Consider the following 25283-nt stretch of genomic DNA (forward strand, 5'->3'; position numbering starts at 1 on the left):
CACATCCCATCTCAAAACGCACCTTTTCAAACTGGCATATTCAGTTTGACCCACGCCTCACTGAGTTTTGTGCAGATGGTGATTTTATACTTATCTGTTGTGTTAACTTTTTATTGTCTACCCTGCTTTGTGTTGATGTTATGCTGTCTGATACAGTGCTGCTGGGGTGTTGTGCTGTGTTCTGTGAGGTGTCCTTGAGTGCTCTAAAAGGCGCCCACAAATACAATGTACTATCGTTCTTCTTCTTCTTATATGAAGGATGATGATGATGATCTTGATAATGATACAATGATGCCTGATTTAAGTTCTGTCTAACACACATTCACTCTCACACATTCCCAAACTGCGTGGTGAGGTATGAAATTATCATTGCAACAAATCACATATTTGCATACACTGCCATGCCCAATGCAGTGAGTCCTGATGGAAAAGTTAGAGATAGCGAGAGAGGGGGGGGAGAGAGAGAGAGATAGCGAGAGAGAGAGATAGCGAGAGAGAGAGAGGGGGGGAAAGAGAGAGCGATAGCGAGAGAGAGAGAGCGAGAGAGAGACAGAGATAGCGAGAGAGAGAGCGAGAGAGAGAGATAGCGAGCGCGAGAGAGAGAGAGAGGAGAGAGAGCGAGAGGGGAGAGAGAGAGAGAGAGAGCGAGAGGGGGGAGAGAGAGAGAGAGAGCGCGAGAGGGGAGAGAGAGAGAGACAGAGAGAGAGAGGAGAGAGAGCGAGAGAGGGGAGAGAGAGAGAGAGAGAGAGAGAGAGAGAGAGAGAGAGAGAGAGAGAGAGAGAGAGCGAGCGAGAGGGGAGAGAGAGAGAGAGAGCGAGAGGGGAGAGAGAGAGAGAGACAGAGAGAGAGAGGAGAGAGAGCGAGAGGGGAGAGAGAGAGAGAGGGGAGAGAGAGAGAGAGAGAGGAGAGAGCGAGGGAGAGGGCGAGAGAGAGAGAGAGAGAGAGAGAGCGATAGGGAGAGGGAGAGAGAGCGGGGAGAGAGAGAGAGAGAGAGAGAGAGAGAGAGAGAGAGAGAGAGAGAGAGAGAGAGAGAGAGAGAGACTACGGTCGCCATTACTGGCTTGGATGAGAGAGGGGAGGGAGCGAGAAGCAGGTTTCGGGTTACAAGGCGCACCGTTAAACAACACTAAATAGCAGGAATACGGACGGTTGGGCCCGCTGGAAGGTGGTGTTTTCTCCTGCTCCGCGCCCGGGACTACAGGAGCAGCCGTGCGGCCGGCCGGCCGGTGTGGATTATAAAAGTAGTTTTGTGGAGAGACGCTGGCTGTTTTCTGCGGTATGTGGAGCCAGGAGCGACCATGTTAGGTGGGTCGGGAACCGCGTCGACTTTCTGTGTTAGCCCCGCACACTGGGGGTGCTGATAACAACCCGAACACGGCGGCCCCCGGCGGTTCCGCAGCCCCCGGCGGTGCTGCGTGCGGACACGGAACCGACCGCGGGCCGGTATGCTCGCTGTGGGCCCGGGTTTTGATGTGATCTGTGCCAAATGCGAGCTCTCCTCGGCATGCTAGGCTAACGTGCTAACGCTTAGCTCGTCGCCGTGCGGGAGCGCTTCTTTCTGGGAACGCCGCCGCTCGGCCGGGCGGGGTTGCCGCCGCTCCGGGAAAGACACGAGCGGCGCTTTAACTCCGCGGAACCCGGCCGGAGTGGCGGCGCGCTGACGTAATGGACAGCTAACGTCTCCGTAGCGTCAAGCGTCGCTTAGTCTCCCGGTGTCCATGTCTTCGCCTCGTCACTACCGTCGTCCCAGCTGCCGCTCCTGCGAGCCGCCCGGTTTCCTGACGCGTTACCTGCTGCTGACCGCCGGTCCAACTTCATGTGTTGGCTGGCTACACATTAACTCCGCGGCGCGCTTCACATGACGGGAGGCGTATGGATAAAGACAGGGCAGGGGTTTGAGAAGGGAGCTGACTGAAAACAGAGAGAGTGGACTGGGGTTGAACAGAACGTAGGACGTGTTAAAGGAAAGCGAAATGACAGCATTAGACAATAAACTGGGTTACATTGAAACAAGATGGCACGTGAACGTGATCCCCCACACTTCCCCAAAACGTTCCACTATAAGCCAGCTCCTGGGATCAGCTGCAGGGTTCCTCATGGGACTTTTGGACCATTATAATATCACGAAGCTAAATGAATACATATATATATACACACACATATACATATATGACAGGATATATAGATCCTATGTGTAAAGGATAGACATATATCCTTTATATATAAAATACGTATAGTATTTTAAGTTGCATATGTATATATATATATCCAAGTGAAGATACAATATGTTTTGGTAGCATTGGGTTAGTGTTTTTGAAGTGAGCTGTGAATGTGCAGTGTTTCCTGGGAGAAGTTGCTGTTTTGCTCTGCTCGGTCAGTCCAGTGTACCAGGGAGCTCCCACTCATGCTCGCTGCTGTCCCGAGTGTCGAGGTACAGATGGCAGGATTCTGTGGCATTATTTAGGCTGTGTAGGAATACCCCCCCCCCCCCCCACAAGGCTGCAGCGCTGGCATGCAGCACTTGACGGTTACATGCTGTCTGACTTCACAGACAACAGCCGGGTCAGTAGGTTTGTCCTGGACCCGGCCTCAGCTTTGCTGCAGCTCGGCTCGGAACTCTGCATGTCGTCTGCAGCTCCCCGGTCTTTACAGGGGCAGTTTCTACGCCCTCAGCTCACCCCCCCCCCCCCCCAACAGCTGCATAAGTATTTAGCTGTGGAAATGCTAAGATCAGATACGAGACATGACCACTACTGGTTTTGCTAGTAGTGTAAGTCATCGTGGCTGAAGGCTGTTTCTTTGAACAGACCAATCGTGTCCCTCCCTCTTTCTTTCCTTTTGGCAAATGGGACGAGCTCCTTTCTGCCTCTCCTATCGCTAAAACCGAACCACTGACACCAGAACTCGTCTTGATAGACTAATGGGAGTCGTTTCATAATCAGCAGTAAATCACAGAGAAGTTTTTTGAGAGTTTATTATCTCGGACGTTGTGTCCTGATGAACTGATTCCACTTTCTGTGATTTCCTTACCTGGATTATTGATCAAGCGTCAAGACAGTCAGCGGTGAAGTGTTTTTCAGCGGTGTTCTCTTTAAAGTGATTAGAATTGAGCAGGAGCAGGAGTTTTTATGCCTTGTCACCAACAATTGATCATTAGTATTCAGGGTGAGAAGTTAAGTCCAGCCACCAGCCAAATGCTGTGTCTGGTGAGGTTGTCGATTTGACGGGGCATTTCTGGAGGTAAACAGCCTTTATTTGGAGGCTTAGCTCTCTTCTGAAAACCTGGTTGGCAGGGGAATTTGGAGATTTACTTGCCAATGTAGCCCATAAATAAAAAGTTTCCCGCCCTGTTTTTTATTGTTGTTGTTCTCTTCCGGCTCATTCTGGTGTCACTGTGCTGTTTGAGGGTGTATTATTTAATAATCCTCCTTGCTGGAGGTGAAACTGGCCCCGTTGCCTTTTTAAAATGGTTGTTCTTGGATCATCAACAGCTCGGTAAATGCTACTGTCAAAACCAGCTTCTTGCCCAGACCATGCTCTGTTAGAACGGCACACTTCCAAGTGGCTTTTATTCTGAAAGAGCCATTATAGCTAGCGCCTCAGACAGTTGTTAAAGCTACAGTGCTGGACATATGGTGAATGACTGTCCGTAACATGCCTGTGACGTTCAAGCCCTTGCCAAACGAGTTCACACAATGGTGATTAAGCCCATCCCAGCCAGGTGTAGCTCTGTATTTCGCAGCGTACTGGGATTTGAAATTTGGTGTCTGGGGCGACATTCCCGTGCTGGCGCACCGGAAGTGATCTGTTTTAAGTCAACCAGCAACGATTGCTTTCCCAGAGCCAATCAGAGGCGTGCGAACGCGTGCGTCACACAGAGACGAAGGCGTTCGCGCGCCTCTGATTGGTTTGCCTCGCGGGCTTTCTGCTGGGGAGCTTCACGCTTGGGAACTGAGGCGGGAAACCCCGAGAAGTGTTCTGGCCGAAGTCCTGCTCCAGGCCCCGCTGATCGCTGCAGAGGTGCATCAGCTTCTCCGCCACCTGGAGCTTGGCAGAGTATGGCTGCAGGTTGGAGCTCCGGAGAAAAGAGAAACTCCGCGTTCAGAGGAAGGATTGAAGTAAAGAAGAAGAAAAAGAAAGCGAGCGATGGCAAGGATACACACGCATGACCAATGGAGTAGCTTTATCTCGTTGGAGAGCGCTGAACGAAGAGGAGTAATTACTCTCACTGCCAGAAGGGGGAGACAACATTCCGCCCTACAGGTTCCAACTGAATTCAGTCATGGAATCGACTCTGTGCATAACTGTAGTCCACTGACTTCCGGTTTCTGCCGCAGCGGTCATACCAGTTTCCTGTTTGTTGGCGTGTGCTATGGACAATGGCATATTTTCGCGATGCCTGCGAGATTTGCTATGGATACATGTCGACGACATGCACAGAATTAGCAACAAACTCTCACCTGCACCTATCAGCAAACGGGTGATAGTTTCAAGATGTACATATCAAGTTAGTCCCACAATTCCGTCCGTCCGTCTGTCCATCCGCTCATCCTCACAACTTGATATGTACAACTTGAACCTTTTCACCCGTTTGCTGGCAGGTGCAGGTGAGAGTTTGTTGCTAATTCTGTGCATGTGGTTGACGTGTATCCATGGTAAATCATACAGGCATCGCCAAAAATATGCCATTGTCAACAGCACACGCCAACAAACAGGAAGTTGGTATGGCCGCTGCAGCAGAACCTGGAAGTCAGTGGACTACAGTTATGCACAGAGTCGGTTGTAATAAGGCTAACTGTAACTGACTCATAAAAAGGTACCAAAGAAAATGACATTGCTTTTAACAAACTGGTTGGATTTGAAATGTATTAAACATAACAAAGGATATAAATATAGATGTGTTATGTTTCTCCGATGTAGTAACTGCCTCCGTAAAAGCCCAAGTTGTCATCCTGCTGATATCTTGAGAGAAACCATTGGTGACAGAGAAAAATCAGGCTCCTAGCCTGCCTCTTTCTTGTGTCCAAATCGTTGTTTTAATCACTGCTCATCCAATGCATATTTTTTGGTGCTACCAAATAACCTTGTAAAACCACCAGTCAGGCCATTGTAGTTTACAGCGGTTCTGCAGTCTTGTCAGTGTGACCCACCTTGTTTCAGTGCCTCGCAGCCTGTCGTCGTCTCTAAAACCAGCTCGCCCAGTTATACCTTAAGCCCCAGTGTGGTTTCAGAAAGAATGGATTTAGCATGATTCAAAGCCTGCTTTTAGCTAGCGGTGCCTCGCTCTCCCGATGGCCCAGGTATGGTGCTTTGTGTGGTTTTGAAGTGATTGGTGGATATAAAGATTCTCAGCCCGACCAAGTAGAAAAGGCTTGTTGTTAAACTGCTAGCACTAATCTGGGCTCTTCATTTCTGATAGCACACATTCTCAGCATGGATTCAAATGGTTTTTGTTTCTGTTTGTTGACTGGAGAGTCGAACGAATGGGGGAAGAGTTGCTCTGGATAACGTTACACACTGGGGGGAACAATCCCCACAGTAGATGCTTGGTTTTGGTTCAGTGATTGCCGTAAAAACATGTGGGTTGGGTGGGGGAACGTGAAAGCCGATGACGAGTGTGTACCTTTTTGATTGGGTTTTCCAGCTTACTCCCACCTCCGTTTGTGTCTGTAGGCCTATACCGTCTGCTTGTTCATGGGCTTAGATTAAGTTTATAGACCATACAGTTAGATTTTCATGTACTAAGAATTTGTCTTGCTGTGATGCCCACCATAAAAACACAAATATGAAAAAAAAACCTTTAACTAGGAAAAAAGGAACAAAGGACTAATCTGACATCTACTATTGTCAAAAAGGAGAAAGTTTGTTCCTGAAACCAAAACCAAGATGGAAACATTTACATATTTTTGTTGCTGAGCCAGGAATTATGTGCTGATAGGTATTTCTTTATACAAAGTGCACAAAAATAAGAACTGACACAAACAGGTAATATTTTTAAATATATATATATATATATATAGAGAGAGAGAGAGAGAGAGAGAGAGAGAGAGAGAGAGGGAGAGAGGGATAGGTAGATAGATAAATAGTAATGAAATGCCCTGCCTATTCTGGCCAGGCAGACTAATGAATCAGCACAGAGGCGGTTAAATGGTGGACTGGAAGGCCCGTGAACTTGACTGACTCACTGGTGTGTTTGCTGTGTGACGTCGTGTCATGTCCTGGGTGTGTTTAGCGGTAAAGAGGACTCTATGGTTGAGGCCTCCAACCTAATTCAAGGTGACAATGCAGCCAGGGAAACTTTTTATATGAAAATATAACAAATTCAAATGTCTTTTTCCTGGTTATGCAAAGTACCTTGTGTGACCACCTACTGAAAATTAATGCAAACATGGGCATCCGGGTAGCGTGGCGGTCTAGTCCGGTGCCTACCAACACGGGGATCGGCGGTTTGAATCCCCATGTTACCTCTGGCTTGGTCGGGCGTCCCTACAGACACAATTGGCCGTGTCTGCGGGTGAGAAGCCGGATGTGGGTGTGTCCTGGTCGCTGCACTAGCGCCTCCTCTGGTCAGTCGGGGTGCCTGTTCAGGGGGGAGGGGGAACTGGGGGGAATAGTGTGATCCTCCCACACCTACGTCCCCCTGGTGAAACTCCTCACTGTCAGGTGAAAAGAAGCGGCTGGTGACTCCACATGTATGGGAGGAGGCATGTGGTAGTCTGCAGCCCTCCCCGGATCGGCAGAGGGGGTGGGGCAGCGACCGGGAGGGCTTGGAAGAGTGGGGTAATTGGCCAGATACAGTTTGGGAGAAAAAGGGAGAATTTTTTTTTACTGCAAACATATGTTCAGTTATTCTCCGACGAGGAAGAAAAGACTGAGTTAGATCAGTACATGTCCTTGCTCTGGATTTCAGGATGTGTGTAGTAAGCATTGTATTTGTTCCTCAAGGTTGTTGTGTCAGTCTCCTTGTCATAGTGCAAAGCTCAATACACTGGTGACATCGTCAACTACCAGTTCCAGCTCATTCAGGCGAATTTAATTTCCATAATTCTGCAATAAAACAACAGCCAGGCAATAAAGTAATGCCTGTTCAGACAGCTCTCATCCCGTACATGGGTGTTAGTTGGTCTTAACCTTACATTGTGTTGGGCGGATCAAGGTCGCCTTGCCGAAACAGAGTTGAGCAACGTTGCCTTTACAGCTGTACAGCTAATGGTGTGTTTTTGAATACCGTAATCTGAGTTTATTATCCAGTCTGCATCATAAGTCTTTTTGAAAGTTGTCATATATTGTTACAAATTGACCAAACCATAATTGTGTTCTTAACCTTCTGAGACTAATGTATTAGGATTAACAAGTGTGACAGTAATCTGGCAAAATAACCAGGATTATGATTTTAGATGTAATTCAGCCGGAATCTGTGACATTGATAAATCACAAATCTGTAAACTGCATTTGTTTCCTTTGTTTGATTCTCACAGTGAAGCAAATAATTTCTAGGTCAGTGGTTGTCAAAGGGCTGCAGTTTGCATGCCATTTTTATCCTTCCTCGTCACAAATGTGTTGGAAGCGCTTCTTTTTCCCTGTGAGGGGAAAAGTGACATTGCTGAGTGGGGTTCGTGATTGAATTCCTCCGTCTCTTATATAAGTGTCTTCTTTCGACTGTATTTCTCCTCAATATATAAGGCCCGAGTAGTCTAATATGCTATCTGCTTTTGGCTTCTTAATTCATGATTTTTATATCATCAGATTTAAAAAAAAAAACTTACCATCACAGTAGTGTTACAAAATGGTAAATTTTCATAATTTTATTAGGAAGGCTAGCCAAATACATTTTTGATTGATTTTTGCCATTTTCTCTTGCCCATGATCATGTCCCAATTCTTTTTAGTGATGTGACAGCGAGATTTAATTGATGATTGACATTTGTGATCTGTATCTTTTATTACTACTTCATGCCTATGATTGTGTTTCTCCAGAGGGTGTGCAAAGACACATTTGAAACAGATATGTTCTGTTCATTTAGCTCTTATGTACTGCTAAAAATCAATTCTGTGTCTTGCAGGCAGGTGATATAAGGAGAGAGCCGGCTGTCCTGTCCCATCTTCAAGAGGACCGAGGATAGAGAGAGCACGAGACAGACACACACACACACACACACCAGGAGAAAGGGATTTACTGATACAAAGGGAAGGTCAAGATGAATCTGCTTCTGCACCACTGACCAGCCAAACTGGAATGATCTCCTGACCTTTTCTCTCCTGGAAGTGACCAAGTCAGCGATGAGCGGGGGGATATAATGGCCAAGAACAAGGATGCTCGCCCTCCAACATTCGCCATCAGCGTGGTCGGTCTCTCTGGAACGGAGAAGGAGAAGGGCAACTGCGGTGTGGGCAAGTCCTGCTTGTGTAACCGCTACATTCGTCCAGAGGCAGACTGCTATTACACAGAGCACACTTCTGTGCTGAGCACAATAGACTTCGGGGGTCGCGTTGTGAACAATGACCACTTCCTATACTGGGGGGAGGTGCTCCATCGGGGGGATGATGGGCTGGATTGTAAAATCCAGGTCATCGAGCAGACGGAGTTCATCGATGACCAGACGTTCCTTCCTCACCGGAGCACCAACCTGCAGCCATACTCTAAACGGGCGGCGTCTGCCAAGCTCCAGTCGGCAGAGAAGCTGATGTACATCTGCACCGATCAGCTGGGCCTGGAGCAGGACTTTGATCAGAAGCAGATGCCAGACGGGAAACTGAACATCGATGGCTTTTTGCTCTGCATAGACGTTAGTAAGGGCTGCAACAGGAAATTTGATGACCAAATTAAGTTTGTCAACAGCCTCTTCTCACAGATTGTCAAATCCAAGAAGCCCATTGTTGTTGCCGCCACCAAGTGTGATGAGTGCGTGGACCAGTATTTGAGGGATCTGCAGGCCTTTGCAGCCAGCAAGAAGAACCTGCTCATAGTAGAGACATCAGCACGCTCCAATGTCAATGTGGAGCTGTGCTTCAACGCGCTGATACAGCAGATGGACAAGACGAGGGGGAAGCCCAAGACGGTGCCATACCTGGAAGCCTACAAGACGCAGAGACAACTGGTCGCCTCAGTGACTGACAGGTTTGAGAAGGTGATGGTGCACACGGTGAGAGATTATCACACAACATGGAAAACAGTGGTCAACACTTTGAAGGGCCACCCGGACTACACGGAGTTTATCACCCTGGAGGGCTCCAGAAATGCCCGGAACATGTTTAACAAGCACATTGGGCAGCTGAAACAAGAGCACATTAAAAGAAGAAGAGAGGAATACCTGACCACGCTGCCCAAAACACTCAACAATCTCCTCAACAACCTGGAGGAGATCGAGAACCTCACTTGGACTGAGGCCCAAAGCACGATCCGAAACCGGCCTGATTTCCAGTACTGGTTTGTGGTCCTGGAGCACACGCCTTGGGATGAGACGGACCACATCAATAACAGCGATCGCAGGATTCCCTTTGATCTCCTGGACACACCTGACGGCGAACGGATCTACCAAAACCACGTGCAGCACCTGTTCTCTGAGAAGAGGAGGGTGGAGATGAAGGAGAGGTTTAAGAAGACGCTGGAGAGGGTTCATTTCATCAGCCCAGGTCAGCCCTGGGAGGAGGTGATGTGCTTCGTCATGGAAGATGAGGCCTACAAATACATTACAGAATCAGACAGGAGGGATGTGTACAGCAGGCACCAGCAGGAGATAGTTGAACGGGCCAAGGAGGAGTTTCAAGAAATGCTTTTTGAGCATGCAGAGCTTTTCTATGACTTGGATTTGAATGCCACCCCGAGCTATGACAAGATGAGTGAGATCCATGCTGTGCTAAATGAGGAGCCCAGATACAGAGCTCTGCAGAAGGTTGCCCCAGATCGGGAATCCCTCCTCCTCAAACACATTGGCTTTGTTTACCATCCCACCAAGGAGACTTGCTTAAGTGGGCAGAGCTGTGTGGATCTGAAAGTGGAGCAGGTCTTAGCAAACCGTCTTGTGCAGCTCGACCATGGGCGCCCTAATCTCTACTACAACAGTGCCAACGTTGATAAAATCAATCTCTGCCTGCTGGGGAGGGAGGGCCTTGCACAGGAGCTGGCAAATGAGATCCGAGCTCAGTCCACTGATGACGAGTACACCCTTGACGGGAAAATTTATGAGCTGGAGCTTCTCCCTGTGGACGTCAACTCCACGCTGCTGTTCAGCCACACATGGGTCAACACCTTCAAGCCGCATGGCTGCCTCTGTGTGTTTAATTCTATTGAATCTCTCAACTGCATCGGAGACTGCATAGGCAGAATCAGAGCAGAGATAGCACAGAGCAGGAGGGACAGGTTCTCTCAGCCCCTGCCATTCATTCTCATCCTGGCCAATCAAAGGGACACTGTTTGTAAAAACATGCCCATCTTGAGGCACCAGGGCCAACAGCTAGCCAATAAGCTACAGTGCACCTTTGTTGACATCCCCTCTGGGGCATTCCCACGGAAATTCAATGAGTTCCAGATTAAGCAGGCCCTCCGGGCGGTGCTAGATGGACTGAAGCACAACCTGGATGTTCTGAGCCCACTGCCTTCCATCAAAGACATGTCAGAGACTGACCTCAGGATAGTCATGTGCGCCATGTGCTGGGACCCCTTCAGCGTAGACCTCATCCTCTCACCATTCCTTGACTCACACTGCTGCAGTGCGGGCCAGCCAGGCCAACCCAACACCTTGATCCTGGACAAGATCATTGGTGACAGCAGGAGGAGGATCCAGGTCACTGTCCTCTCCTACCACTCCTCTATTGGTGTCCGCAAAGACGAGCTTGTGCACGGATACATACTAGTCTACTCGGCTAAACGCAAGGCTTCCATGGCGACCCTGCGGGCTTTCCTAGCTGAGGTCCAGGATGTCATCCCTGTCCAAATGGTGGCCATCACTGACAGCCAGGCTGACTTTTTTGAGAATGATGCAATCAAGGAGCTGATGACAGAGGGTGAACACATCGCTACGGAGATTGCTGCCAAGTTCACGGCACTGTACTCGCTATCACAGTACCACCGGCAGACAGAGGTGTTCACGCCTTTCTTCAATGAGGTGCTGGAGAAGAAGCAGAGTATTGAGAGTTCCTTCCTGCTGGATAGTTCATCAAGGGACTGCACAACAGCCGCCAGTGAGGACGTTTTCCCTACCTCACCACACAGCCACTCCCCAGCATACAACCCCTACTACCCAGATTCGGAAGATGACACAGAGGCCCCGCCTCCTTACAGCCCCATAGGTGATGATGTCCAGCTCCTCCCTACACCTAGTGAGAGGGCAAAATACCGGATCGATCTAGAGGGGAATGAGTACCCAGTCCACAGCACACCCGTTGGAGATCATGAACGCAATCACAAAGTGCCACCGCCTGTCCGGCCCAAACCAGCACTCCCCAAGTCCACCGTGAAGAAGCTAGACCCCAACCTTCTAAAGACCATTGAGGCAGGCATGAGGAGCAACTGGCGGGCACCCCGTGGCCCTGTGGTTCATGCTGAGGATATTGAGGCATCAGATAACTATGCCGAACCCATCGACACCCTGCGCCGGTCCAAGGGCTTCAACAATGATGACATTTACGCTGTCCCCGAGGACACACACAGTCGCACGGTACACAAAATTAGAAACTCCTTTGGGCCTCTGCATGTTCGCCACGGTGGGGGAGAGGAACAGAATGGATTCGACAGGAAGTCACAGGTGGGACGGCGGCCGTCTAAGTATAAACACCGTTCGAAGATCCTATTTAGCAAAACCAAGGCATATCAGCGACGCTTCCACTCGGACAGTGATGGAGAGGAAACGGGCCCTGCCACGCAGAAGAAGAAAAAAGGGAGGGCCCACAGGGGGAGTGAGGAGGATCCTCTGCTCTCCCCAGTGGACCCCTGGAAGGGAGGGATAGATAATCCTGCCATCACCTCTGACCCAGAGCAAGATGACAAGAAGTTGAAGAAGAAGAAGACGCCCAAGATGCCAAAGGAGCCAAAAAAGGTGAGTGAGTCCATCATAAAACTGACGTCAACAGAAATCAAATCAGATCAGGGTTAGAAACCTCAAGAGTACAGCTGAAGAGGACATTGCTTCCTCAGTGATATAGAGACCTAGGTTGTGTGTTTTTTCTCAAGTACGTGTCTGTGAGTGAGTTGGTGACTGAGACAGACAGACGATAGTCATACAGAAAAAAGATGGATAATAACCTATAATACCCTGTGATGGCCTGGCGGCCTGTCCGGGGTGTCTCCCCGCCTGCTGCCCGGTGACTGCTGGGATGGGCTCCGGCATCCCTGTGACCCTGAGAGCAGGATAAGTGGTTCGGATAATGGATGGAGACATGCAGACAGTGCCTGCACGTGTGTGGGTGGATTCTGTTTGTGTTAATGAACTTGTGGAGCAGCACAAGAGTGAGCTAATTTGATAAGTGATTGGTCCCATGTGGAACATTTTACCAGCCCTCTGCCCTGGACAGCCAATAAAACGCCCCAATAAACCAACACAGGCACGTTAACGGCAAGGTAGCACTGTTACAAGGCCAGGCCTGCTTATACTTCACAAACGCTGCTTAAGGCAGGTGGAAAACATTCTGTTTTACACACACACACACACACACACACATACACACACACACACACACACACATACACACACACACACACGCACACGCCAGTGCATGAATCAGATAGCCTTGTGCAAATCAGTAGAGAAACAGCCTGTGGTGCTCGGTAGTCGTCATGAATGTGGGCATTGTCAGTACGCTCGCCCTGTCTCAAGTTATCTGTGTATGTGGGGGTGGGGGGGGGGGGGGGCATTAGTAGCTACAAAATGGAAGTTGTTTAGTCCGTCATCTCGGCCAATTAGAAGAGCGAACCGCTGTAGGCATGACAACACTTTGAAGAGCAGAGCAGTGTGGGAAATCAAAGCAGCACCTTGTTCGCTCGTTGGTCTGACTTGAAGTAATGTCTTGTTTCTCCTCTTCTTCTCTCCCTCTTCTCTGTTCTTTCTCTTCTTCTCTCCCTCCTCTGTCATCTATTCCCTGTTCACTCGCTTCTTCTTCCTCTCTTCTCTGTTGTGTCTTGTTCTACATCGACTTTTAACCCTGCACACCTCACGCACACACACACTCATTGCTCCTCCTCCTCCTGCGCTCCTGCTCTTCATCTACCCATCCCTTTTACGGCCCTCTATTTTTATTTTGCACCTCCTTCCTGACTTCTCTTTCCCGCTCCTCTTTTCATATCGTCTTGCCTCTTCCTCTTCTTTGTGCCACACCCGCAGTCCAAATCATCCAAGCCCCCCAAGCCCCTGTACCCACCCACACGGAGGACATGGGAGAGCAGCTACTTTGGTGTCCCTCTGCAGAACCTGGCAACCCCGGAGCGACCCATTCCCCTCTTCATCGAGAAGTGTGTGGAGTACATAGAGCGCACTGGTGAGTCAGTCTTCCTCACTCGCTCTGTTGTCCTGTTCACTGCTCAGAGCTTCTGGGTTGTGAGAAGTCATTCATTCATTCATTCATTCATTCATTCATTCCACCTGCTCAATCCAGTTTAGTGTGTGTGTGAGAGAGAGAGAGAGAGAGGCTATACCATTATATATTGAGCAAAAGGGAGGGAGACACCTGTCTCTCTCTCTCACACACACACACACATGAACACGTGAGCTAGAGCCTTCAGTTCATGAAACTTGTGTGTATTGGACTGGTGGAGGAACTGGTGGAGGAAGTGTGTGGATGAAACTCATACGAAATGGGAAGAATATGCAAATTGTCGCAGGAGAGGCTGTGAGAATGGACACGTTACAGAGGAGGAGTTGAACAAGGAACGAAGGCGGGGGGAGATGATGCAAGGAAGGAAGGTAAACAGGAAGTTATAAAACAGTCAGAGTAGGTTCAGGTTGTTACTGTGATGTGCCCCCTCACAACATGTTTGGTCTGGTCTGCCACACATCTGAGCAGACTGTCAGTGTGTCGGTCAGACAGCCAGACAGCCGGCCAGCCAGCCAGCCAGACAGCCAGCCAGCCAGCCAGCCAGCCAGACAGACAGACAGACAGACAGCCAGCCAGACAGACAGACAGACAGACAGACAGCCAGGTCGCCGTTGGCTGGGCGAGCTAGTCAGTTAGTCATGTGTTGTTTAGCTGAGCGCAGTAGAATCGGCCTGTTTTGACTTGACTGTGACGCGGCTGCAGTGCATGCTGGAAATGCGGCTGGCTTCCTGCCCAGCTGTCGGCAAAGAACGCCTCTCCCAGAGTTTGAGGAATTCTCTGCTGACGCCATGGCTGAGTCTGCTCTGCAGGCCATTTGGTGAAAGCACACTTTTATCCAGAGCACCGTGAATTTTACTGTGAGTTTACTGTGAGTTTACTATGAGATTACTATGAGTTTACTGTGAGTGTACTGTGAGTTTACTATGAGTTTACTGTGAGTTTACTATGAGTTTACTGTGAGTGTACTATGAGTTTACTATGAGTTTACTGTGAGTTTACTGTGAGTTTACTGTGAGTTTACTGTGAGTTTACTATGAGTTTACTGTGAGTTTACTGTGAGTTTACTATGAGTTTACTATGAGTTTACTGTGAGTTTACTGTGAGTTTACTGTGAGTGTACTATGAGTTTACTATGAGATTACTGTGAGTTTACTGTGAGTTTACTATGAGTTTACTGTGAGTTTACTATGAGTTTACTGTGAGTGTACTATGAGTTTACTGTGAGATTACTGTGAGTGTACTATGAGTTTACTATGAGTTTACTATGAGATTACTGTGAGTTTACTGTGAGTTAACTGTGAGATTACTGTGAGTGTACTATGAGTTTACTATGAGATTACTGTGAGTGTACTATGAGTTTACTATGAGATTACTGTGAGTGTACTATGAGTTTACTATGAGTTTACTATGAGATTACTGTGAGTTTACTGTGAGTTAACTGTGAGATTACTGTGAGTGTACTATGAGTTTACTATGAGATTACTGTGAGTGTACTATGAGTTTACTATGAGATTACTGTGAGGTTACTATGAGTGTACTATGAGTTTACTGTGAGTTTACTGTGAGTTTACTATGAGTATACTGTGAGTTTACTATGAGTTTACTGTGAGTGTACTATGAGTTTACTATGAGTTTACTATGATATTACTGTGAGTTTACTATGAGTGTACTGTGAGTTTACTATGAGTTTACTATGAGTTTACTGTGAGATTACTGTGAGTTTACTTTGAGTTTACTATGAGTGTACTATGAGTTTACTATGAGTTTACTGTGAGTGTACTGTGAGTTTGCTGTGAGTTTACTATGAGTTTAGTGTGAGTTTACTGTGAGTTTGTAGGCTTGCAGTTTTGGTTTGTACAGGGAATCCAATCCAAAACCCTGGTGGTGTTAATGTACAGACCAGCTCTACAGCTAAGCAGTCACGCTACGTCTGTTGTGTGTGTGTGTGTGTGTGTGTGTGTGTGTGTGTGTGTGTGTGTGTGTGTGTGTGTGTGTGTGTGTGTGTGTGTGTGTGTGTGTGTGTGTTTTTACATATTTCATCAGTGTTGCTGCATAATACATGTTCATGTTTTGCCCGACTCACGTATCCAGACCAAAGTGCTTCTTCCTGAGCTAAAACGAGTCCTGCTGCTGAGACCTTCTGACGTCATTAATTAATTTGTTTCACGTTCTTAATGTGGCGACCCACTCCTCCATGAAGAATTATTTATAGATGTGGTTGGCTTGAGGCAGGGAGGGAGGGGTGGAGGGGGTGGATGAGCAGCTGAATGACTTTTAAGGAAATGCCGGGTGACCGTCCGACGTGTCCCGTCTTGTCGGGGCTTCCCGCGTGCCCCTGAGCCTCAGTGTCTGTGGTCTGACAGTCCAAACACAGATGATCTTACTCTAAACCTCCTCCTTCATCTGGCCTACTCCTCCTCTCCTCCCACCCTTTTCCAATTCTTCACCCCATCTCATCTCGCCATCTTCTCTGCCCCCTCCCATCTGTATACATGTATGGACACATACGTACACGTGTATATATGTATGTGTATGTACACATGTGTGTATATATGTATGTGTGTGTACACATGTATGTATACATGTACGTGTGTGTACACATGTATTTACATGTTTATGCACGTGTGAATACATGTGTGTATGTACAGATGTTTGTATAAATGTATGTACAGATGTGTGTTATGTTCTGTATGTATTGTGTTGTTTGGGTTGTAATACTATTCTACTAGTGGTGTTCTGGTACTGATAGTGTTGTCCCAGTAGTAGTAGTAGTATTAGTAGTGGTGGTGTTAGTCATAGTGTTGTGGTGATAGTAATAGTAGTGTTGTGGTAGTAATATTGGTTGTGTTTGACACAGTAATCATCTTTGGAGGGTGGATTTTGCTGCCGCTACATGAGCCTGTTGGGGGCTGCACACATAATGTTGAATAATTCTGTGCTCTGCTTTGTGTGTGTGTGTGTGTGTGAGAGAGAGAGAGAGAGAGAGAGAGAGAGAGAGAGAGAGAGAGAGAGAGAGAGAGAGAGAGAGAGAGAGAGAGAGAGAGAGAGAGAGAGAGAGAGAGAGAGAGAGAGAGAGAGAGAGAGAGAGAGAGAGAGAGAGAGAGAGAGAGAGAGAGAGAGAGTGGGAGAGAGAGTGGGAGAGAGAGTGGGAGAGCTTGGTGTGGAAGAGAGTAGTTGGATAGGTGTGGTGGTGGTGGCGGTGGTGGTAGATAACTCTGTCTGCCCCCAGCTTGTTGAGAAGAAGAAGGGTGTTCACCGTGAAATATAGCAGCACTTTGCCTGCAGTGTGAATGATGAAGTAGAACTTGATGGCGTCACAGAGGCTGTTTTCAGAAGATTTCAAAGTTAGTCTGGTTGGGTGGCACGGTCTGTAGTGGGTTTTCTTCGGGTTCTCCGGTTTCCCCCACCATCAAAAAGACACGCATGTTAGGGTTAATACTCCTGCCTGTACCCCTGAGCAAGGCATGGGAAGACGAACTGGAGTTGGTCCCCGGGTGCTGCACGGCGGCTGCCCACTGCTCCCAACTACACAGCTGCTAGCTACACACCTCCGAGCTACACTGCTCCTAGCTACACAGCTCCTAACTACACTGGTCCTAACTACACAGCTCTTAGCTACACAGCGCCTAGCTAACTGCTCCTAGCTACACAGCTCCTAGCTACACTGCTCCTAACTACACAGCTCCTAGCTACACTGCTCCTAGCTACACTGCTCCTAGTTACACTGCTCCTATCTACACTGCTCCTAACTACACAGCTCTTAGCTACACTGCTCCTAGCTACACTCCTAACTACGCAGCTCTTAGCTACACAGCTCCTAGCTAATTGCTCCTAGCTACACTGCTCCTAGTTACACTGCTCCTAACTAGACAGCTCCTAGCTACACTGCTGCTAGCTACACAGCTCCTAACTACACTGCTGCCAGCTACACTTCTGCTAACTACACTTTTCCTAGCTACACTGCTCTTATCTACACTGCTCCTAGCTACACAGCTCCTAGTTACAGTTCTCCTAGCTACACAGCTCTTAGCTACACTGCTCCTAGCTACACTGCTCCTGGCTACACTGCTCCTAACTACACAGATCTTAGCTACACTGCTGCCAGCTACACTGCTGCTAACTACACTTTTCCTAGCTACACTGCTCTTATCTACGCTGCTCCTAGCTACACTGCTGCTAGCTATACTGCTCCTAGCTACACTGCTCTTATCTACACTGCTCCTAGCTACACAGCTCCTAGCTACACTGCTCCTATTTACAGTGCTCCTAGCTACACAGCTCCTAGCTACACTGCTGCTAGCTATACTGCTCCTAGCTACACTGCTGTTATCTACACTGCTCGTAGCTTCACAGCTCCTAGCTACAGTGCTGCTAGCTATACTGCTCCTAGCTACACTGCTGTTATCTACACTGCTCGTAGCTACACAGCTCCTAGCTACAGTGCTCCTAGCTACATAGCTCCTAGCTACACTGCTGCTAGCTACACTGCTCCTGGCTACACTGCTGCTAGCTACACAGCTCCTAGCTACACAGCTAGGATGGGTTAAATGCAGCGAAGGAATTGCCCCATGGGATCAATAAAAGTATCTCAAAATAAAAAACAAATAAAGGAAGAAAATGCACATACTCTTTCAAAGCATCTGTCAGAAGGCCTGCATGGTGTGTGTTAGCACACTGAAGCCTGGCAGGTGTGGTAAAACATCAGTACATGACAAGTGCAGGCTAAAGGCATTGTTGTTGTTGACAAAGGGATCATGTGAGTTCATTCAGACTCTTTTTCTCTCATGTGACCAGGCAGACTGGAGAGTTGGTAGATAGCTAGTCAGCGAGTAAAGTGTTGGGCCAGTTGCCGGAGAAGAATGGCCTCTAGCTTAAAGCTGTACTTTATCTGGGGGGAAACTAAAAGTTTGCCAGACGTTCAGGGCAACATGCTTTGTAGTCGTAGCATAGACAGCTCTCAATATTAGAGGAGGGGTAGCACAAATAGTTGTTTTATAATGTTTCATGTTAAATGTGGTGAATGAGGGCAGAGGAAGCAGCTTTCATATTTTATTAGACTGACTAAGTTAAAGTAGGCGAGACATAACTCTGTGATATTCCAGCTGTTGGAGGACAGAACAAGCCAGTCTGCAGCATGCACCCCTCTCACTGCAGCATGCGCCACTCTCACTGCAGCATGCACCTCTCTCAGTACACATGCAGCAGCACAAATGCAGCTAGTGCACTGTGCTGCTTAAACCTCATCCCTGTGATTCTGTACATGTACATCACAGTATAAGTACATGTGAAGTACTATCCATACAGAGCTGCTACCACGATCAAAGTTAAACACTTTGGTGTCACAACAGCGTTTGTGTGTGTGTGTGTTAGCTGGCTAGCTGACAGGAGTGTATTGGAGATGTCACGGCCAGTGCTGTGAGGCCCTGTAAGTACAGAAATTGTGTGATGGATCAACGTGGTGTGTTGCATTCTTTCTCTTTCTCTGGAACATCATTTGTCACAGGACACAGTGATGTCTGATGTATCCTTCAATTAAAGCCAAGACTTGTTGTTCACGGTTTCTACTCACTGGTGTCAGTTCAGACTGCTGCCTTGTTAAGGAGCCTAGACAGAGGCTAAGGTGGTCATCCTAAGGTGGTCTTCATAAGGTGGTCATCCTAAGGTGGTCATCATAAGGTGGTCTTTATAAGGTGGTCATCATAAGGGGGTCTTTATGATAATATAATATAAATGTATAAGGCGCTTTCGGACTAGAACAAGTTTTTCATAGTTCTAAGAACTGTTGGAGGAACAACCCCCTTTTTATTGTTTCTGCACTGCAGGATTTGGGAATGATGGTAGTTCTTAGACGTTAGTGTATGTTGATTGGTCAAACACATGAGCCAATGCAGCACCAGCATCCGCCTTTTTTAAAAACCCGTCTAAAACGTTAGCCTTGTGCACAGTAGCTCTTACCGTTAGTCTTTACAAATGGAATAAAACACTGACAAATGGACCGACAGTGACGTCCAGGCTTTATTGAGCCTCTAAACAACCACGTAGTCTAAATTCACACATCTCCTTTCCAGCTGCGTTATTATCACGAATCCCACGACACACCAAGAAGAAGAAGAAAGACACTTCATTTGTTCATTGTACAGTTACAATGAATGTGTTCTCTGCTGCCTGTAACCATCCTATTGTATAGGAGCAGTGGCCAGCTGCAGCACCCGGGGACCAACTCCAGTTCTTCTTTCCATTGCCTTGCTCAGGGGCACAGACAGGAAGGAGTATTAACCCTAACATACAGCTCCAATCACAGTGTCCTCCATCTTGTTGTTGTTGTATCACGTGCAGAATGAGATAAACGTTTGTATTCATACATATTTGATGTTGGTAGATGAACCGTGCAGAAATGGCCTTGGTGTACTAACCGCCGGCTTGCATCCCCTTAGCCTTCCTGGTGGTGAAATGCAAACAGACGAAAACCCTTAAAGGTTTCTAGTTCTTAAAGGTTTCTAGTTCTCGGGGAACCTCCCTAGTGGGTAGTTCCTCTCAAAAAAAGTCCTCGGAACTGTTTGGTCCAAAAGTGCCTATTGAGAGCCTAGTTCCCTGCTCAGGGAGCTAAGGTCGAGTCTTAGCTTGTCCAATACACTCCCGTTCCATGTCCTTTTATAAAGGAGACAAGACATGGCAAAGCACTGTGCAGCTGGCACACCATGGGTTACCATGGCAGTGTGTCCCTTCACCATATTCATTGTTGGCACTACAAGGGGGGGGGGGGCACATCCATCCTGAGTATGACTACACAACACCTGCTGTGGTGATCTGGTTTGTTTTATCATTTTTATGATTATTTATTTAGTGTTGTCAGTTCAGCATCTTTCCTGTGCTACATCGACCTTGGAGACACAACATACGACCGGCTGGAGTTTGTCCAGCAAATATTCCTCAACATGCTCTCACAAAGTAAACACCGTGTTTTATTTAACCAGGATCCTCAGACTGTGTTTACATGCACACAATAATCTGTAAATAATCTGGGGGCTGACCAGTACAAGCCCAGTGTTCTGCTACTGGTCACTGGGAGCTGACCAGTACAGTCCCAGCGTTCTGCTACTGGTCACTGGGAGCTGACCAGTACAGTCCCAGTGTTCTGCTACTGGTCACTGGGAGCTGACCAGTACAGTCCCAGTGTTCTGCTACTGGTCACTGGGGGCTGCCCAGTACAATCCCAGTGTTCTGCTACTGGTCACTGGGAGCTGACCAGTACAGTCCCAGTGTTTTGCTACTGGTCACTGGGAGCTGACCAGTACAGTCCCAGTGTTCTGCTACTGGTCACTGGGAGCTGACCAGTACAGTCCCAGTGTTCAGTCCCAGTGTTCTGCTACTGGTCACTGGGAGCTGACTAGTACAATCCCAGTGTTCTGCTACTGGTCACTGGGAGCTGACCAGTACAGTCCCAGTGTTCTGCTACTGGTCACTGGGAGCTGACCAGTACAGTCCCAGTGTTCTGCTACTGGTCACTGGGAGCTGACCAGTACAGTCCCAGTGTTCTGCTACTGGTCACTGGGGGCTGCCCAGTAAAATCCCAGTGTTCTGCTACTGGTCACTGGGAGCTGACCAGTACAAAGCAGTGTTCTGCTCTTGGTCACTGGGGGCTGCCCAGTACAATCCCAGTGTTCTGCTACTGGTCACTGGGGGCTGCCCAGTACAATCCCAGTGTTCGATCAGTTAGGGCTGACCAGTATCAGTCCCAGTTTTCTAATCTTTGCCTCAGCAGCCCCACCGGAGGACTCGGGGGTGGAGGGTCTTTCTTGCGGAGTTTCTCTGTTTAGCCCACTATGCTAACAGTGGTGTTCGTCCAGTGTAATTAGTGGTTGAGACAGGAAGTTGGACATGACATTTCTCAGTGTCAGCACTGTGGAGTTCAGTGTTTTTATCCTCGCCGTGTGTGTGTGTGTGTGTTTATGTGTGTGTGTGTGTGTGTGTGTGTGTGTGTGTGTGTGTGTGTGTGTGTGTGTGTGTGTGGCTAATCTCGCAAACTACTGCACCTATAAAGTTACATTGACTATATTATGAAGAGCCTCTCGTGGTTGCAGTGATTCAAATCCTTCAAAAAACACGTTCTCACTATCGCCACTGCCTCTCTTCATTCACTCTCTAGCTCACTCGACCAACGCTGCGCTTGCCAATCTAAGTCAGCCATGGGCGTGCGTGCGTGTACGCGACTCACATGTATGATTGACTCAGATCGGCCAGCGACATGGTTCAAAGTCAGTAAAAGGATTTTACTGACCCGGGCCATCCCAGGTACTTTCTGTGTGGAGTTTGCATGTTCTCCCCATGTCTGTGTGGGTTTTCTTCGGATGCCCACCATCAAAAAGACATGCATGTTAGGGTTAATTCTCCTGTCTGTGCCCCTGAGCAAGGCAGTGGGAAGACAGGAAGTGGACTTGGTCCCGGGTGCTGCAGCTGCCAACTGCTCCTACACAACAGCGTGGTTACACACAGAGAACACCTTCACTGTAAGAATACAATGGCAAAATGAAGCAGCTTTCTTGGTGCAAGGGTGTGCCCAGGAGAGTGTGCATCCACACACTGACCGGCAAAATGACCCTTTTAGGTGTGCGTGTTAAAAACCCTCTCATGTTTCCCGCCCAGTCGACTCAGGTGCTGCACGAGTCTTATAATGGCAGAAAGACACAGGCTTTTGTGTGTGTGCGTGTGTGTGTGTGTGTGTGTGTGTGTGCGCTGCTGATCTCATGTACTACTGGGCCTGTCAGCCTGGTAGTGTGTTTGTGCACAGTTATGGCTGTATGATGAAGGACCTCTCATGGCTGCGGTGATTCGAGGCCTTTGAAGAACCTGTTTGACACTGTGATGGAGGTCTGACTCAGCTGGTTTTTCACCCAAGCCGGAGAAGAGGCGATATGGAGGCACTGCCTGTGTATTTTTCCTTCTGCCGGTAGGTGGAAAAAGGGGGGGTTTGTTGCAAAGTACAAAATCGGGAGAAGAGGAGCTACGCCTGATGGGGATCTGTCCTGTACTGCTTTCACTCTTCTAGTTTACTGACGGCATTAAAACCTTTCTGGAACACAGAGATGAGACGGTGCCATTTAAAAACCAGCGGCACCATGACCGCTGCCTGATGTCTGCTGCCTGTTGACCCTCTGCTAAAACTCAGTTGCTGTGTGGTGCAGTGTGCTGTAGTGATGAGATGCCAGTCTATAGTAATGAGATGCCAGTCTAGTGATGAGATGCCAGTCTGTAGTGATGAGATGCCAGTCTGTAGTGGTGAGATGCCAGTCTATAGTGATGAGATGCCTGTCTAGTGGTGAGATGCCAGTCTGTAGTGGTGAGATGCCAGTCTATAGTGATGAGATGTCAGTCTGTAGTGATGAGATGCCAGTCTATAGTGATGAGATGCCAGTCTAGTGGTGAGATGCCAGTCTGTAGTGGTGAGATGCCAGTCTATAGTGATGAGATGTCAGTCTGTAGTGATGAGATGCCAGTCTATAGTGATGAGATGTCAGTCTGTAGTGATGAGATGCCAGTCTATAGTGATGAGATGCCAGTCTATAGTGATGAGATGTCAGTCTGTAGTGATGAGATGCCAGTCTATAGTGATGAGATGCCAGTCTAGTGGTGAGATGCCAGTCTGTAGTGGTGAGATGCCAGTCTATAGTGATGAGATGTCAGTCTGTAGTGATGAGATGCCAGTCTATAGTGATGAGATGCCAGTCTATAGTGATGAGATGCCAGTCTATAGTGATGAGATGTCAGTCTGTAGTGATGAGATGCCAGTCTATAGTGATGAGATGCCAGTCTATAGTGATGAGATGGAGTTATAGAGAGAGAAGTCCGACTGCAGGCTTCATTAACGTCCTGCCCGGCTGTGGGCGGGGCTGTGGGCGGAGTTCCAGACGGGGGTGTTATATAAAAGGATGTAGCAGAGGGCACTTGCCAGCTCCTCTAGCCTGTAAAGACGACCTTTAACCTTAAAGACCAGCCTGCTCCAACCAGCATATTCTGAGCCTCCAGAAAGTGTGTGTGTGTGTGTGTGTGTGTGTGTGTGTGTGTGTGTGTGTGTGTGTGTGTGTGTGTGTGTGTGTGTGTGTGTGTGTGTGTGTGTGTGTGTGTGTGTGTGAGCACTTTGATTTGTATGTGTGTGATTGAGCTGTTGGAGTGTTGGAGATATGGAGGGAGGCTAGCTGCTTGCAAGTGTCTGAATGTGTGTGGGCATGAATATATTGTGTGTACTTGCCTTTGTGTGTGTGTGTGTGTGTGTGTGTGCGCGCTCATCCTTTACAGTGAAGTATTGGTGCCTGACCCTCTTACATTTCCTCACAGAGGAGCATTCGCCAGCCAAACATACCCCGAGGTCATAGCAGGCTTTTAGATGGCCGTCTCACCGCGGGGCTGCTTTTACCCACCAGAATAAGGTCAGAGACTGAGTTTCACATCTCGAGCATCAAGCCCAGTCTCTCTCCAGAGCAGCTTATGGCCAGAGAAACCAGCTGGCAGCACAGGGTCCGACACAAAGCGAAGAGGTTTGAGAAGAAGAAGAAGAACTGCTGGCATGAGAGGGAACAGAGGAGGTGCTGGAACAGAGGAGGTGTCTGTGGCAGCGAGGTGTTTTCAGCCCAGACTAAACATGATCTTTTGTTAACCTAGAGTGACCCTGACATTAGAAGAGTGACCCCGACATTAGAAGAGTGACCCCGACATTAGAAGGAGTGAAACGTTGTTTTTCTTCATGTTTACATGAAAGCTGTACACCACCAGGGTGCTGAGATCGTCTCAGGACACTTTATTCGTCATTTCACTTCATGCACTCGTGTACATGAAATGAAACGAAATGCCGTTTCCCCCAGCCCACAACAGTACAACACACACACAACACACCCAAAACCTACAAGAACACACACATCCAAACTAACACACATACCCACACTAACACACACATCCAAACTAACACACATACCCAAACAAACACACACATCCAAACTAACACACATACCCAAACAAAAACACACATCCAAACTAACACACATACCCACACTAACACACACATCCAAACTAACACATATACCCACACTAACACACATACCCACACTAACACACGTACCCAAACGAACACACATACCCACACTAACACACACATCGAAACTAACACACATACTCAAACTAACACAGACATCCAAACTAACACACATACCCAAACAAACACACACATCCAAACTAACACACACATATCCAAACTAACACACATCCAAATTAACACACACATCCAGACTAACACACATATCCAAACAAAAATCACTGTCCAAGGGAACGAACACCAGTCAGGATGACTGTCAGAACCGCCGGTCTGCATGGGCTAGCAGTTAGCTTAGCCCGTCCCGCTTCCGCATCCTGTCAGACCGTCCTCGGCGTTTCCTCCTTGGGTGCAGGTCCAGGCAGGGGCCCTGGTCCCCGGGCCCATCGGATGAAGCAGACCAAGCTCTCCCAGCCGATCCAGCACCAGCTCCCCCAGCCAGACACCCTCGACACACCTCCCCGCACTCCTCCTATATAGGGTTATAGTGGGTCATGTGACCCTATACAAGCAAGTGGTGTCCACTGTTTGAATGCAGTCTTTCTGCGGTGTGCAGAAGGAAAACCCAGATAGTCACACAGTTTGTGATGAATGACAGCTTGCTTCTTCCTGCAGAATAGATTTGGGGTTTAAAATGAAATGAAGTTGCTTTAATTTAGAAGTTCAATGCAGGCGGC

The 25283-nt window shown here is 48.1% G+C and overlaps 1 protein-coding gene across 1 annotated transcript in view; it reads left to right on the top strand.

Moving 5' to 3' along the window:
* The first annotated feature begins 1162 nt into the window (after positions 1-1162).
* Positions 1163-25283, top strand: part of arhgap5 (Rho GTPase activating protein 5) — an 88159-nt gene continuing 64038 nt past the window's right edge. The window contains exons 1-3 of the mRNA XM_056296091.1: positions 1163-1305; positions 8063-12034; positions 13316-13469. Coding sequence (XP_056152066.1) covers positions 8297-12034; positions 13316-13469 — 3892 coding nt within the window. The 5' untranslated portion in view covers positions 1163-1305; positions 8063-8296. The remainder of the gene's footprint in view (positions 1306-8062; positions 12035-13315; positions 13470-25283) is intronic.

Source organism: Lampris incognitus, chromosome 16 (genome assembly GCF_029633865.1).
Source record: "Lampris incognitus isolate fLamInc1 chromosome 16, fLamInc1.hap2, whole genome shotgun sequence".
Taxonomy (NCBI): Eukaryota; Metazoa; Chordata; class Actinopteri; order Lampriformes; family Lampridae; genus Lampris; species Lampris incognitus.